Source organism: Phocoena sinus, chromosome 7 (assembly GCF_008692025.1).
Source record: "Phocoena sinus isolate mPhoSin1 chromosome 7, mPhoSin1.pri, whole genome shotgun sequence".
Taxonomy (NCBI): Eukaryota; Metazoa; Chordata; class Mammalia; order Artiodactyla; family Phocoenidae; genus Phocoena; species Phocoena sinus.
In genome coordinates, this window is record NC_045769.1 from 55,175,225 (window position 1) to 55,188,129 (window position 12,905).

Consider the following 12,905-nt stretch of genomic DNA (forward strand, 5'->3'; position numbering starts at 1 on the left):
GAGGGATCATCATTGCTATTTTGGAAGTGGGAACACTCAGCTTCCCTGACCCTGTGAAAATTGCCTTAGTTCACCCAGCCTGTGTGGTGGTGTCAGCACTTGAAATCCAATCCAAGCCAATCTGGCTGCAGTGTATAGATGGAGTTTGGGATTTTTTCAAATATAATTTCTATGTTTTTCCTCTTCTGGGATAAAGAAGTATATTTTTCTTTTTCCATAAATGTACTCACGTGGTTGTTTAAGCAACCAGCATTTATTGAAATATTTTGGTAGTTGAACCAAAAAGGTTCGGTAAGGTTCGGTAACTAACTAAACCCAGTGGTGAGGGAGAGACAGCATTAAGGACCATTCTAAATGAACAGCATAGCTTTGGGGGCAATAATAATGTATTCCGTTTTGGATCCCAGCAAGTTTGAGGTACCTTTTAATGTGTACACAAAGTAAGTTCTAAAATAACATTAAGAAAGAGCTTTGTCTTACTGAGTTTTCTCTATGCCTCGTGAAAATATTCTGCTTTGCCTTTCTTTTTCAGGTCCATCTCTCCACGTTCAGTGAGCAGATCTCCGATACGCATGTCCCCTGCACGGATGTCCCCTCTACGGATGTCCCCTGCACGGATGTCCCCTGGACGTAGGCTGGAGGAAACAGATGAGTCACAGCTTGAGAGACTGTATAAGCCAGTCTTTGTGTTGAAACCTACTTCTTTCAAATGTTTAGAAGGACAGACTGCCAGATTTGACTTAAAGGTCGTGGGTCGACCTATGCCAGAGACCTTCTGGTTTCATGACGGTAAGTGTAAGTTTTTGCTCATAAATCATGAAACACAAAAGTAAGCTTATATGTTTGCCTAACAATTTAAAAATAACTATTTTAACATGTTTTCTATTTTACTCTATTTTTTTACAGGTCAGCAAATTGTCAATGACTATACCCATAAAGTAGTCATTAAAGAAGATGGTACCCAATCACTAATTATTGTCCCTGCAATACCCAGTGATTCTGGAGAATGGACTGTGGTTGCCCAAAACAGGGCAGGAAAATCATCAATTTCAGTGATTTTAACTGTGGAAGGTATTTGCTCTGAAGATTAAAAAAGAAATTACCTTATCACCTGGGTTATAAACAGGTAGTTCAGCCCTACTCAGAATCATGACCTTTCTCTTTCAGCTGTGGAACATCAGGTAAAACCAGTGTTTGTGGAAAAACTGAAAAATCTCAACATAAAGGAAGGTTCCCGACTTGAAATGAAAGTCAGAGCTACGGGTAACCCCAACCCTGACATCATATGGTTGAAAAACAGTGAGATCATTGTACCTCATAAATATCCAAAAATCAGGTAAGTTTGCTTGAAAAATAATAAAACTAAGCTCATTACACAAATCCAATAACCAAGGAGGCCACAACTACTTCTGTACTGATGATTAATTTTCCCACTTTTAATAGAATTGAAGGAGCCAAGGGAGAAGCTGCCCTTAAAATTGACTCCACTGTCAGCCAAGACTCTGCCTGGTACACTGCAACTGCCATTAATAAGGCTGGCCGAGACACTACAAGATGCAAAGTAAATGTTGAAGTTGAGTTTGCAGAGCCTGAGCCAGAGAGAAAATTAATCATCCCACGAGGGACATACAGAGCCAAGGAGATTGCAGCCCCAGAACTGGAGCCCCTCCATTTGCGATATGGTCAAGAGCAATGGGAAGAGGGTGACCTCTATGACAAAGAGAAACAACAGAAACCATTTTTCAAGAAAAAACTCACTTCCTTAAGGCTCAAGCGCTTTGGGCCTGCCCACTTTGAATGCAGGCTAACACCAATTGGTGACCCAACGATGGTGGTGGAATGGCTCCATGATGGAAAGCCACTGGAAGCTGCCAACAGGCTCCGTATGGTCAATGAATTTGGGTATTGCAGCCTTGATTATGGAGTTGCATATTCCAGAGACAGTGGTATCATTACTTGCAGAGCTACTAACAAATACGGAACAGATCACACATCTGCTACCCTTATTGTCAAAGATGAGAAGAGTCTCGTGGAAGAATCTCAATTGCCTGAGGGGAGGAAAGGCTTACAGAGAATTGAAGAATTAGAGCGGATGGCTCATGAAGGTGCCCTTACAAGTGTGACAACCGATCAAAAAGAGAAGCAAAAGCCGGACATTGTCTTGTTCCCAGAGCCAGCAAGAGTACTTGAAGGGGAGACCGCCAGATTCCGTTGCCGAGTGACAGGCTACCCTCAGCCCAAAGTCAACTGGTACCTCAATGGGCAGCTCATCCGCAAAAGCAAAAGGTTCAGAGTTCGCTACGATGGCATTCATTATCTGGACATCGTGGACTGCAAATCATATGATACAGGTGAAGTCAAGGTCACTGCAGAAAACCCTGAAGGTGTGATAGAGCATAAAGTGAAGCTTGAGATCCAACAGAGGGAAGATTTTAGGTCTGTGCTTAGGCGAGCCCCTGAGCCAAAGCCTGAGTTTCACGTACATGAACCTGGAAAACTTCAGTTCGAAGTACAAAAGGTAGACAGACCTGCTGACACCACTGAAACTAAGGAAATTGTGAGGTTGAAAAGGGCTGAAAGAATTACCCATGAAAAAGTGTCTGAAGAGTCAGAAGAGCTGCGTAGTAAGTTCAAGCGCAGGACTGAGGAAGGCTATTATGAAGCCGTTACTGCTGTGGAGCTCAAGTCTCGTAAGAAGGATGAATCCTATGAAGAACTTCTAAGGAAGACAAAAGATGAACTTCTCCACTGGACCAAAGAGTTAACTGAAGAGGAGAAGAAAGCCCTTGCCGAAGAAGGCAAAATCACTATTCCAACTTTTAAACCTGATAAAATTGAACTAAGTCCTAGTATGGAGGCTCCTAAAATCTTTGAAAGAATCCAAAGCCAAACAGTGGGCCACGGATCGGATGTACACTTCCGGGTCAGAGTGGTGGGGAAACCAGATCCTGAATGTGAGTGGTACAAAAACGGTGTAAAGATTGAGCGCTCTGACCGAATCTACTGGTACTGGCCTGAAGACAATGTCTGTGAGCTGGTCATAAGAGATGTGACGGCTGAGGACTCTGCCAGCATCATGGTAAAAGCCATCAATATAGCTGGGGAAACCTCAAGTCACGCATTCTTACTCGTCCAGGGTAATTTGAATTTCTTTCATTTGATGGATCTGTTTCTATTTATCCATGAATATCCAGTAGTGTATTTCTTTTTATTTTCTTTTCCCATTATCCAAATTGTGAATTTAATTTAATGTGCTTTTTTTTTTTTTCCTTTGTCTTATAGCCAAGCAATTGATCACTTTCACACAGGAATTACAAGATGTTGTTGCTAAGGAAAAAGACACCATGGCAACATTTGAATGTGAAACCTCAGAGCCATTTGTCAAAGTGAAATGGTATAAGGATGGCGTGGAGGTTCACACGGGAGATAAATACAGGATGCTCTCTGACAGGAAAGTTCACTTCCTCTCCGTCCTGACAGTTGACACATCTGATGCTGAAGACTATAGCTGTGTACTTGCCGAAGATGAAAACGTAAAAACAACGGCTAAACTTATTGTCGAAGGTAGTAAATAATGATTTCATTCCTAAGTTTTAAAGTCACCCTTAGTATGTGATAAAATTAGCTATGCAATTTTCACTTCATAAAGCGAATTACTTGGGAATTAAATATAAGCTCCATAGCAAGACTCATGAATTTATACTGGTAATTAAGAATATTGACAATTTGGATGTTTTATTTTTTTGACCTCACTGTGCGGTATGTGGGATCTTAGTTCCCCGACGAGGAATCGAACCCGCACCCTTGGCAGTGAGAGCACTGAGTCCTAACCACTGGACCACCAGGGAATTGCTGACAATTTGGATTTTGAAAAGCAAGGTCATTCTGATATCTTGCTTTTAAATTTTTTATTGAAATATAATTCTGTGCTTTAAAAATAATTTTTAAATTAAGTAACTCCTTTTAATTGATAATTTATTTCTCAGTCCAGCAGTTGGATATTAAGAATATTCCTGATAGTATGGGGCGGGGGGAATAAGAGATCTACGAGGAATTTTCTCTATCCTAAGTCTAGATGCATAACTCTCCAGGGAAATTAATTTCTCCTTCTCTTATGCCTCAGGTGCAGTCATTGAGTTTGTGAAAGAACTTCAGGACATAGAAGTTTCAGAATCATTTTCAGGAGAGTTAGAGTGCATTATAACCCCGGAAAATATAGAAGGCAAATGGTATCATAATGATGTGGAGCTTAAATCCAATGGCAAGTACACAATTACATCTCGCCGTGGACGTCAGAACCTCACAGTCAAGGATGTGACCAAAGAGGACCAGGGAGAATACAGCTTTGTTGTCGACGGGAAAAAGACAACCTGTAAACTAAAGATGAAACGTAAGCCTTCCCCTTCCTGTCAGCCTGCAGTGAGTATCACTATGGCTTATTGATAATAAATAATCATAACATTCTTCTTTCTCCCCATATTTCACAGCCCGCCCCGTTGCTATCCTACAAGGACTCAGTGATCAAAAAGTCTGCGAGGGTGACATTGTCCAGCTTGAAGTTAAAGTCTCCTTAGAGAAGGTGGAAGGTGTCTGGATGAAGGATGGCGAAGAAGTGCAGCCAGGCGACAGGGTTCACATTGTGATAGACAAGCAGTCACACATGCTGCTTATTGAAGACATGACTAAGGAGGATGCTGGACATTACTCCTTCACCATTCCTGCCCTTGGACTGTCAACCAGTGGGCGCGTCTCTGTCTACAGTGAGTGCGACTTACATAGTCTTGTATGCTGTGAAGTGAGCACACGTTTCCAACAAAATTTGTATTCACAATTCTTTTGTGTGTGTGTGTGTGGTTTTGCAGGTGTTGATGTGATAACACCTCTAAAAGACATTAACGTGCTTGAGGGCACCAAGGCTGTGCTCGAATGTAAGGTCTCAGTCCCTGATGTGACTTCTGTTAAGTGGTACTTAAATGATGAACAAATCAAGCCTGATGATCGCGTGCATGCCGTTGTCAAAGGCACTAAGCAGCGGCTTGTGATTAACCGGACCTATGCTTCAGACGAAGGTCCTTACAAGCTGATGGTTGGCAGAGTTGAAACCAGCTGTGATCTTTCTGTAGAAAGTAAGAATTGTTCCATGTCACTTAGTATTATTTTAAGCATTCTATTTTCCCAGTATAATAGTAACCAAGTGATTATTTTATTTTTCCCCCCAGAAATTAAAATTATCAGAGGTCTTCATGACCTTACCTGTACAGAGACCCAAAATGTGGTCTTGGAAGTTGAACTGTCTCACTCAGGAATTGATGTCTTGTGGAATTTTAAGGACAAGGAAATCTATCCCAGTTCTAAATATAAAATTGAAGCTCATGGAAAAATATATAAGTTGACGGTTCTAAATATGATGAAAGACGATGAAGGGGAATATATATTTTATGCTGGAGAAAATATGACATCTGGAAAACTTATCGTGGCAGGTTAGTACATTTATCATTTAACCTAAGTTCTTATGTAGGGCAGTTGTTTTAACTTAAGAAATCATTGACCATTTCCTCCCAAATTCCCACCAGTTTCCCACTTCCTTGCCTCTGCTTATGCTGTTCTCAAAACCAATAATACCCTTGACACTATTCCCATCAGCCTAAATTCCAAATGTTCTTCCAGGAAGTTGTAGCTCAAATGCCATCTCCTCTGTGAAGCCTTCCTTGATCTTCCCATTTGTAGAAGATCTTAATCCTCCAACCTCAGGATCACTTTATGTGTGTTTCTTTCATGACCCTGACCCATATACTTGTTTTATTCCCCGTTTCTTCTTCCCACACCTGAGTAGATGCTCCCCAAATGTGGCATTGCTTCTTTCTCATCTTTGTATAGTCCAATACGTTGCACATGATAGATTGATGAGTTAACGTTTGGACTGAGTTTTATTTAAACTCTCCTACTGTAAAGACGTATTTCTTTTTTTTATTGCTCTTGTTTCATTCACTTTTGTTTTCTTTGTTCCCTTCATACTTTATAATGAACCCAATGAATATTTTAAAAATATACCTCAATATATGTGTCTGTGTGTCTCTTGTGAAATGAAGTAGACCATTCTCAGCAGAAACCACCAGCTTAAAAATGAAGACTCAAAAGTCTAAGCCAGCTGTCAAGAAAAAACTAGGCATCATCATTAATTTGTTTGGTACATAACAATTTAGGTTTTGAGGAGACTAAATTGTGCAATCCGTGGTATATAAGCAAGAGAGATGGGAATAGTGTCTCCTCTGGTATGAAAATTTCATGGTTTATACTTTATTACATTATAAGATTTCCTCGAAGATTTGACCATGAAAAAAACTTCTGAAACAGAATTTTAGATTCTGCACTTTGATATGTTTAATATAAATTACATGTTTTTAAATGTGTGGAAACAAGAAAAAACTATGAGCCTCTATGTGATTTCACCCAACATTTTTAAAGTACCTGCCATTGGCCAGGCGCTGCTAGGAACTCAGGATACAAAAATGAATATGGCATGATATTTTTTTTGAGGAATTCACAATATAGAGAGGGACAGATGCATTAGCAACTAACTTGATGAAGGAGTAATTATTTCTGCCAGCGATGACGGCACTGGAGCCAATGGGGGAAAACTTCGTAGGAGAGATGACATTTGTCAAAATAGTGATTTTTAGTATATAGGAATCCCTAATCTTCTAGAAACATTGATGACTATACATTTTGTTCAGCAAAATTTTTTTCAGTCAGATATTAGATGTATTTTCAGGAAATCATCCGTAGAAGACTTAAGCAGAATGCTTTTGAGGAAGGAACTGAGTTACGGGCCGTCCATGAGGTGTGCTCCACATTAAGGTTCTCAAGAGTTCTGTATAACTTAACAGTTGCTTTTCCTTTGCAAAACCTTTCTGATTCCAGTAGTTTCCCTGGTTATCAGTGATACATACTTAGAATGAGGGGTTTCTGTGATACCTCCTTAAAGTGCGTAAAAATAATTTTATTAGACATTTCATGATGTTCAGAATCATGTTTTAAAATTTGATGTTTTATATTAATTGTGCAAAGATTTTTCTATTGTATAAATATTTTTAAAAGACTCACACTTGTACTTCTCTTGTTCCAAAGGGGGTGCCATCTCCAAGCCACTCACAGATCAGACTGTAGCTGAATCCCAGGAAGCTGTGTTTGAATGTGAAGTTGCCAACCCAGATTCCGAAGGAGAATGGTTGAAGGATGACAAACACCTACCGCTGAGTAAAAACATCAGAAGTAAATCTGATGGCCACAAAAGGAGGCTTATCATTGCTGCCACCAAACTAGATGACATTGGAGAATACACCTACAAGGTGGCCACTTCCAAAACATCTGCCAAACTTAAAGTTGAAGGTCAGTGATATAATAACAGATTTATCCACTAAAAAATCGTATTATATTTTTGACAGTTATTCTAAAAGTCAAATGGTGTAATCATTTTGGATGCCATAAATCCTCATTTCATAAAATCATTATAAACTCTCGAACTTTCTTTCTGAGCCGTGTACCACAAGGTGCAAAATTGCTTATGAGTTAATGTGAAGAAGCCACGTCTTAGGTTCCAGCTCTGTGGAGCAGCAAATTAGATGCTCTCAGTCTGTATTCTTCTTTCACTCTTCTCCAATCCATTGATTAAGTTATTAATATACAGCTATGCAAACTACATCTCATTCAAGTATAGAAAAGACATTATACAAGGTACATTTCAAACTGGACCCAGGTTTTCCTGAATAATCTCAAAGCGTCTTTTAAAAACTCTAGAGATGCTGCATAACTGCAAATTCTTTGATAACCATTCTTTTGCAAGATGACCCGGTAACATTCTTATTTGGGACTTCTCTTACCTGAATGGTATCATCTTTATTTTCTAAACAAATCATAAATTTGTCTTCAGCTGTCAAAATTAAGAAGACTCTGAAGAACCTCACGGTGACAGAGACACAAGATGCTGTTTTCACTTTGGAGCTCACACACCCTAATGTAAAAGGTGTCCAGTGGATCAGAAATGGGGTTGTGCTGGAATCCAATGACAAGTACACTATCTCAGTCAAAGGAACAATTTACTCTCTGAGAATTAAAAACTGTGCCGTTGTGGATGAATCTGTTTATGGCTTCAAGCTTGGAAGGCTGGGAGCCAGTGCCAGACTGCACGTTGAGAGTAAGTTGACTTAGAAACACTTTACAAGTAGCCAACTCGTGGTTACCGTGAAGTTAACCATATCACTAAATGGCTTCAACTTTCCTCATTAGCCGTCAAAATCATTAAGAAGCCAAAGGATGTGACTGCCTTGGAAAATGCCACCGTTGCCTTTGAAGTTAGCGTTTCCCACGACACAGTGCCAGTGAAATGGTTCCACAAGAACGTGGAGATTAAACCGAGTGACAAACACAGGCTGGTCTCAGAAAGGAAGGTCCACAAACTGATGCTGCAGCATATTTCCCCCTTGGACGCTGGGGAATATACAGCTGTGGTGGGGCAGTTGGAATGCAAAGCGAAACTATTCGTGGAGAGTAAGTATGAGGCAGCCCCTGTGGCATTTCTAGGTGATCTCCATGTATTCGTTCGTTTGTCTGCTCCATCTTTTTTTTTAAATAAAATATATTAACTGAAGTGCTCTCTGATTTTCCCAAGCATTACATATTACAAAAACCATGAAAAACATTGAGGTACCTGAGACCAAAACTGCCTCCTTTGAGTGTGAGGTCTCCCACTTCAATGTGCCTTCCATGTGGCTAAAGAATGGGGTGGAGATTGAAATGAGTGAAAAGTTCAAGATCGTGGTGCAGGGAAAACTCCACCAGCTGATCATCATGAACACCAGCACAGAGGACTCAGCAGAATACACATTTGTCTGCGGCAATGACCAAGTCAGCGCCACCCTGAAAGTGACACGTGAGTAAAATATATATACAAATATATATATATACACACACACACACACACACATACACACACAGAGAATATCCAGTAGACTCATTGTTATTCCATAGCCTACACTTTTTCTTCCTGACCAGTTACCTTGATTGAAACATCTACTGTGTCCACACTGAGTTAGGCATCTGGATAAAATTTTTGATTAGGGTAGCATTGAAAGGCTACCTATGAAGATGCTCCATTGTCTATCTCTTAACTTTTTCTGTTCCCCTGTCACTCGACATTGTCCTGTAGAGGGGTACCTGGAAGGTATCATGGCTCATCTCTCTGAACTGTGATACCTAAACAGACGTACTAAGAACATTCCAAGTTTTCATTCTGCGCCTGTCATAACCCACGTCATATTGACACAAAATCTCCTTGGGTGTATTTCCTTTCCCCTTTGCAGCAATCATGATTACATCCATGCTGAAGGACATCAATGCTGAAGAAAAAGACACCATTACCTTTGAGGTCACAGTGAACTGTGAAGGCATCTCTTACAAATGGTTAAAGAATGGTGTGGAAATCAAATCGACTGACAGGTGCCAGATGAGAACCAAAAAGCTCACCCACTCACTGAACATCAGGAATGTTCACTTTGGGGATGCTGCTGAGTACACATTTGTGGCTGGAAAAGCTACCTCGACAGCCACTCTTTATGTGGAAGGTATGGTTTCATAAATGTCATATCCATGAAAATAAATGGCAAACACACTATATAAAATGTTAGAGCATCAGCTAATGAATGGATAAATAAAATGAGGTATATCCACACAATGAAATATTATTCAGGAATAAAAAGGAGGTACTGATACATGCTACAACATGGATGAACCTCAAAAAACTTTATATCAAGTGAAAGAAGCCAGCCACAAAGGACCGCATAGTGTATGATTCCAGTTATAGGAAAAGTTCAGAGCGCACAAATCTGTAGTGACATAGATTGGTGCCTAAGTCTGAGGGGAGGACAAAGGGAGGGGTCTGGAGGGTGATGGCTAAGGGGTACACGGTCTTTTTTGGGGGTAATGAGAATGCTTTGAAATTCATTATGGTGATGGTTGCACAACTCTGAATATACTGAAAGCCACTGAATTGTATACTTTCACTGGGTGAATTGTATAGTATGTGAATTATATCTTAGCAAAGCTGTTAGAAAGATTAATTTTTTTACACGCTGTTCTCCAGCTCGTCATATAGAATTTAGGAAACACATTAAAGACATTAAGGTTCTCGAGAAGAAGCGAGCCATGTTTGAATGTGAAGTTTCTGAACCTGACATCACTGTGCAGTGGATGAAAGATGGCCAAGAGCTACAGCTTGTGGACAGGTCCGTTGGTTTGTTTGCCGCATCCCAGTGATTCCCAGTTTCCTTTGAGTCATCATACGTTAAACCTCAATTTCCCTTTCTTCCATAGAATAAAGATACAGAAGGAGAAATACGTCCACCGCCTTCTGATCCCATCCACCCGGATGTCTGATGCTGGGAAGTACACAGTGGTGGCTGGAGGCAACATGTCCACTGCCAGCCTCTTTGTAGAGGGCAGAGACGTTCGCATCCGAAGCATTAAAAGGGAGGTTCAGGTAATTGTCCACATGCTGAATTTTTGGAGAAGTCCTCAGTGGCGCCTAATCTATCCTTTTGTCACATTTTTTTTTAACATCTTTATTGGAGTATAATTGCTTTACAATGGTGTGTTAGTTTCTGCTTTATAACAAAGTGAATCAGCTGTACATATACATATATCCCCATATCCCCTCCCTTTTGCGTCTCCCTCCCACTCTCCCTATCCCACCCCTCTAGGTGGACACAAAGCACTGAGATGATCTCCCTGTGCTATGTGGCTGCTTCCCACTAGCTATCTATTTCACATTTGGTAGTGTAGATAGGTCCATGCCACTCTCTCTCTTCGTCCCAGCTTACCCTTCCCCATCCCCGTGTCCTCATAGAGAATGTCACTTAATTTTTTGACTTTTAAATTTTCTAACCACAGTCTTCTAAAAAAATGAAATCAGCTTATCCCTACCAGCTTACACTCTTGTGCTGACATCAACTTAGTCACAGTTTCCTCTCGCTTAGGGAATAAGTGTATCCCTCGCAGCTGTCTAAATACTTTAATGAAAGCAGCTGTAGACACTTCACTGTCAAATGGCCACTTACCAAGCAACATCAACCCTAAAGGAGCTAAAATTTAAATTGTGGTGTTCGCACAGCAACTGGAATTAAGGGAATTCAGAACAAGGTGGCATTTTCTCAGAAGCCTTCTACCTTGGAGAGGCAGCTGTGTGGGGACTTGACTGGGAAAACTCCCTCCGAGGTCCAAGAGGAAGACCAGTTTGAGCAAAGCTGGATTCCTAGCAGGGATGCTGAGCAAACACCTTTGCTCTCAACTGTGCATGTACGGCTTGTCCTCATGGGTGCCAGTCTTCCCACGTGATATAACGGGGCGATAACATGTGAAGGGAAGTATCACTTGAGCTCAAGTTTATCATATTGCTCGTCCAAGGAGAGCCAGGCATTACATTAGGCCAGAGTGAAAAAGCCTTCCGTGCATAGTCAGATAACCCAATATGTCCTCCATCCTTTATTGACCAATTCTGAAACTTGATTTTCTCACTTTTAAAAATGAGGATAATAGTTCCTACCTAGCCTACAAGGTTCACATCATGTGAAATCAAATTGAATAGTAACTTAAAAGAACTTTGTCAATGATAAACAGCCTTCAGATGTAAAGTGTCATTATTTCTTTTTTATTTTATTTTTATTTTATTATTTACTTTTGGCTGTGTCGGGTCTTTGTTGCTGCGTGCAAGCTTTCTCTAGTTGCAGTGAGCGGGGGCTACTCTTGGTTGCAGTGCACGGGCTTCTCATTGTGGTGGCTTCTCTTGTTGCGGAACACGGGCTCTAGGCACTCGAGCTTCAGCCGCTGTGGTGTGCAGGCTGTAGTTTTGGTACATGGGCTTAGTTGCTCCACGCCATGTGGGATCTTCCCAGACCAGGGATTGAAGGATTGAACCTGTGTCCCCTGCATTGGCAGGGCGGATTCTTAACCACTGCGCCACCAGGGAAGTACCACAAAGTGTCATTTTTTCTGTTATGGTTAAGAAGCAAACATTTAAGGATGAAATCATTGCCTCCGTGCAGATGTAAGCAAAAGAAGTATGGGCACCTTTTGTCCAAGGATATGCAGGAATACTTAGAATGTGCGATAACCAGTCAGTTTTCTATATCATAATATATAGGTTTGACACGCTCTTCAAATGAGCTGTTTTGGAAACAGGTTAAAACCGAAAGGAAACCAGGGCTTCAATTTTCTTTTCCTGTTGCTCCTTTAAAAGGTTATTGAGAAACAACGTGCTGTCGTTGAGTTTGAGGTCAATGAAGATGATGTAGATGCCCACTGGTATAAAGACGGCATTGAAATCAATTTCCAAGTTCAAGAACGACACCAGTATGTGGTGGAGAGGAGAATCCACCGGATGTTTATCTCTGAGACCAGGCATAGCGATGCTGGTGAATACACCTTTGTGGCAGGAAGGAACAGGAGTTCTGTTACCCTCTACGTCAATGGTAGGTAGAGATATTAACATATTTTGTGCATCCATCTGTAATAATCCTCCCTTTCAACTTGCTGAAGTTCTGGTAGTTTCCAGGCAATTTCTCAAGAACCCATGGTACTCATATGTTTGAAGTTATTACATTTATTTTCATATTATACCTGTGGAAATGGGATGGTAGCTGTTAAAAGGACCAAGATGTTATTCACAGAAGGCACCTAATGGCTAGATCCTTATTTAGTTTGGTCAACATTATTGAACATCCATTTTATGTCAATTATAATAGACCCCAAATGGGTTTCTAGGTATGGTTTTCAGTTGTTCTAGTTCTCTACCCTTGGCCCTAACTGCTTGAATACTAGTAACACTACCAAGTGATGGGGCATTTCCAGTCTCT

At 40.7% G+C, this 12,905-nt stretch overlaps 1 protein-coding gene across 1 annotated transcript in view; it reads left to right on the top strand.

The window, feature by feature from the left end:
* TTN (titin) overlaps positions 1–12,905 on the top strand; it is a 281,733-nt gene that overhangs the window by 29,268 nt on the left and 239,560 nt on the right. The window contains 17 exon segments of the mRNA XM_032637061.1: positions 533–789; positions 907–1,071; positions 1,168–1,336; positions 1,444–3,137; positions 3,283–3,564; positions 4,124–4,390; positions 4,488–4,760; positions 4,863–5,126; positions 5,220–5,480; positions 7,129–7,389; positions 7,931–8,194; positions 8,287–8,547; positions 8,669–8,929; positions 9,360–9,620; positions 10,139–10,280; positions 10,369–10,534; positions 12,290–12,521. Of these exon segments, the coding sequence (XP_032492952.1) occupies positions 533–789; positions 907–1,071; positions 1,168–1,336; positions 1,444–3,137; positions 3,283–3,564; positions 4,124–4,390; positions 4,488–4,760; positions 4,863–5,126; positions 5,220–5,480; positions 7,129–7,389; positions 7,931–8,194; positions 8,287–8,547; positions 8,669–8,929; positions 9,360–9,620; positions 10,139–10,280; positions 10,369–10,534; positions 12,290–12,521 (5,480 nt within the window).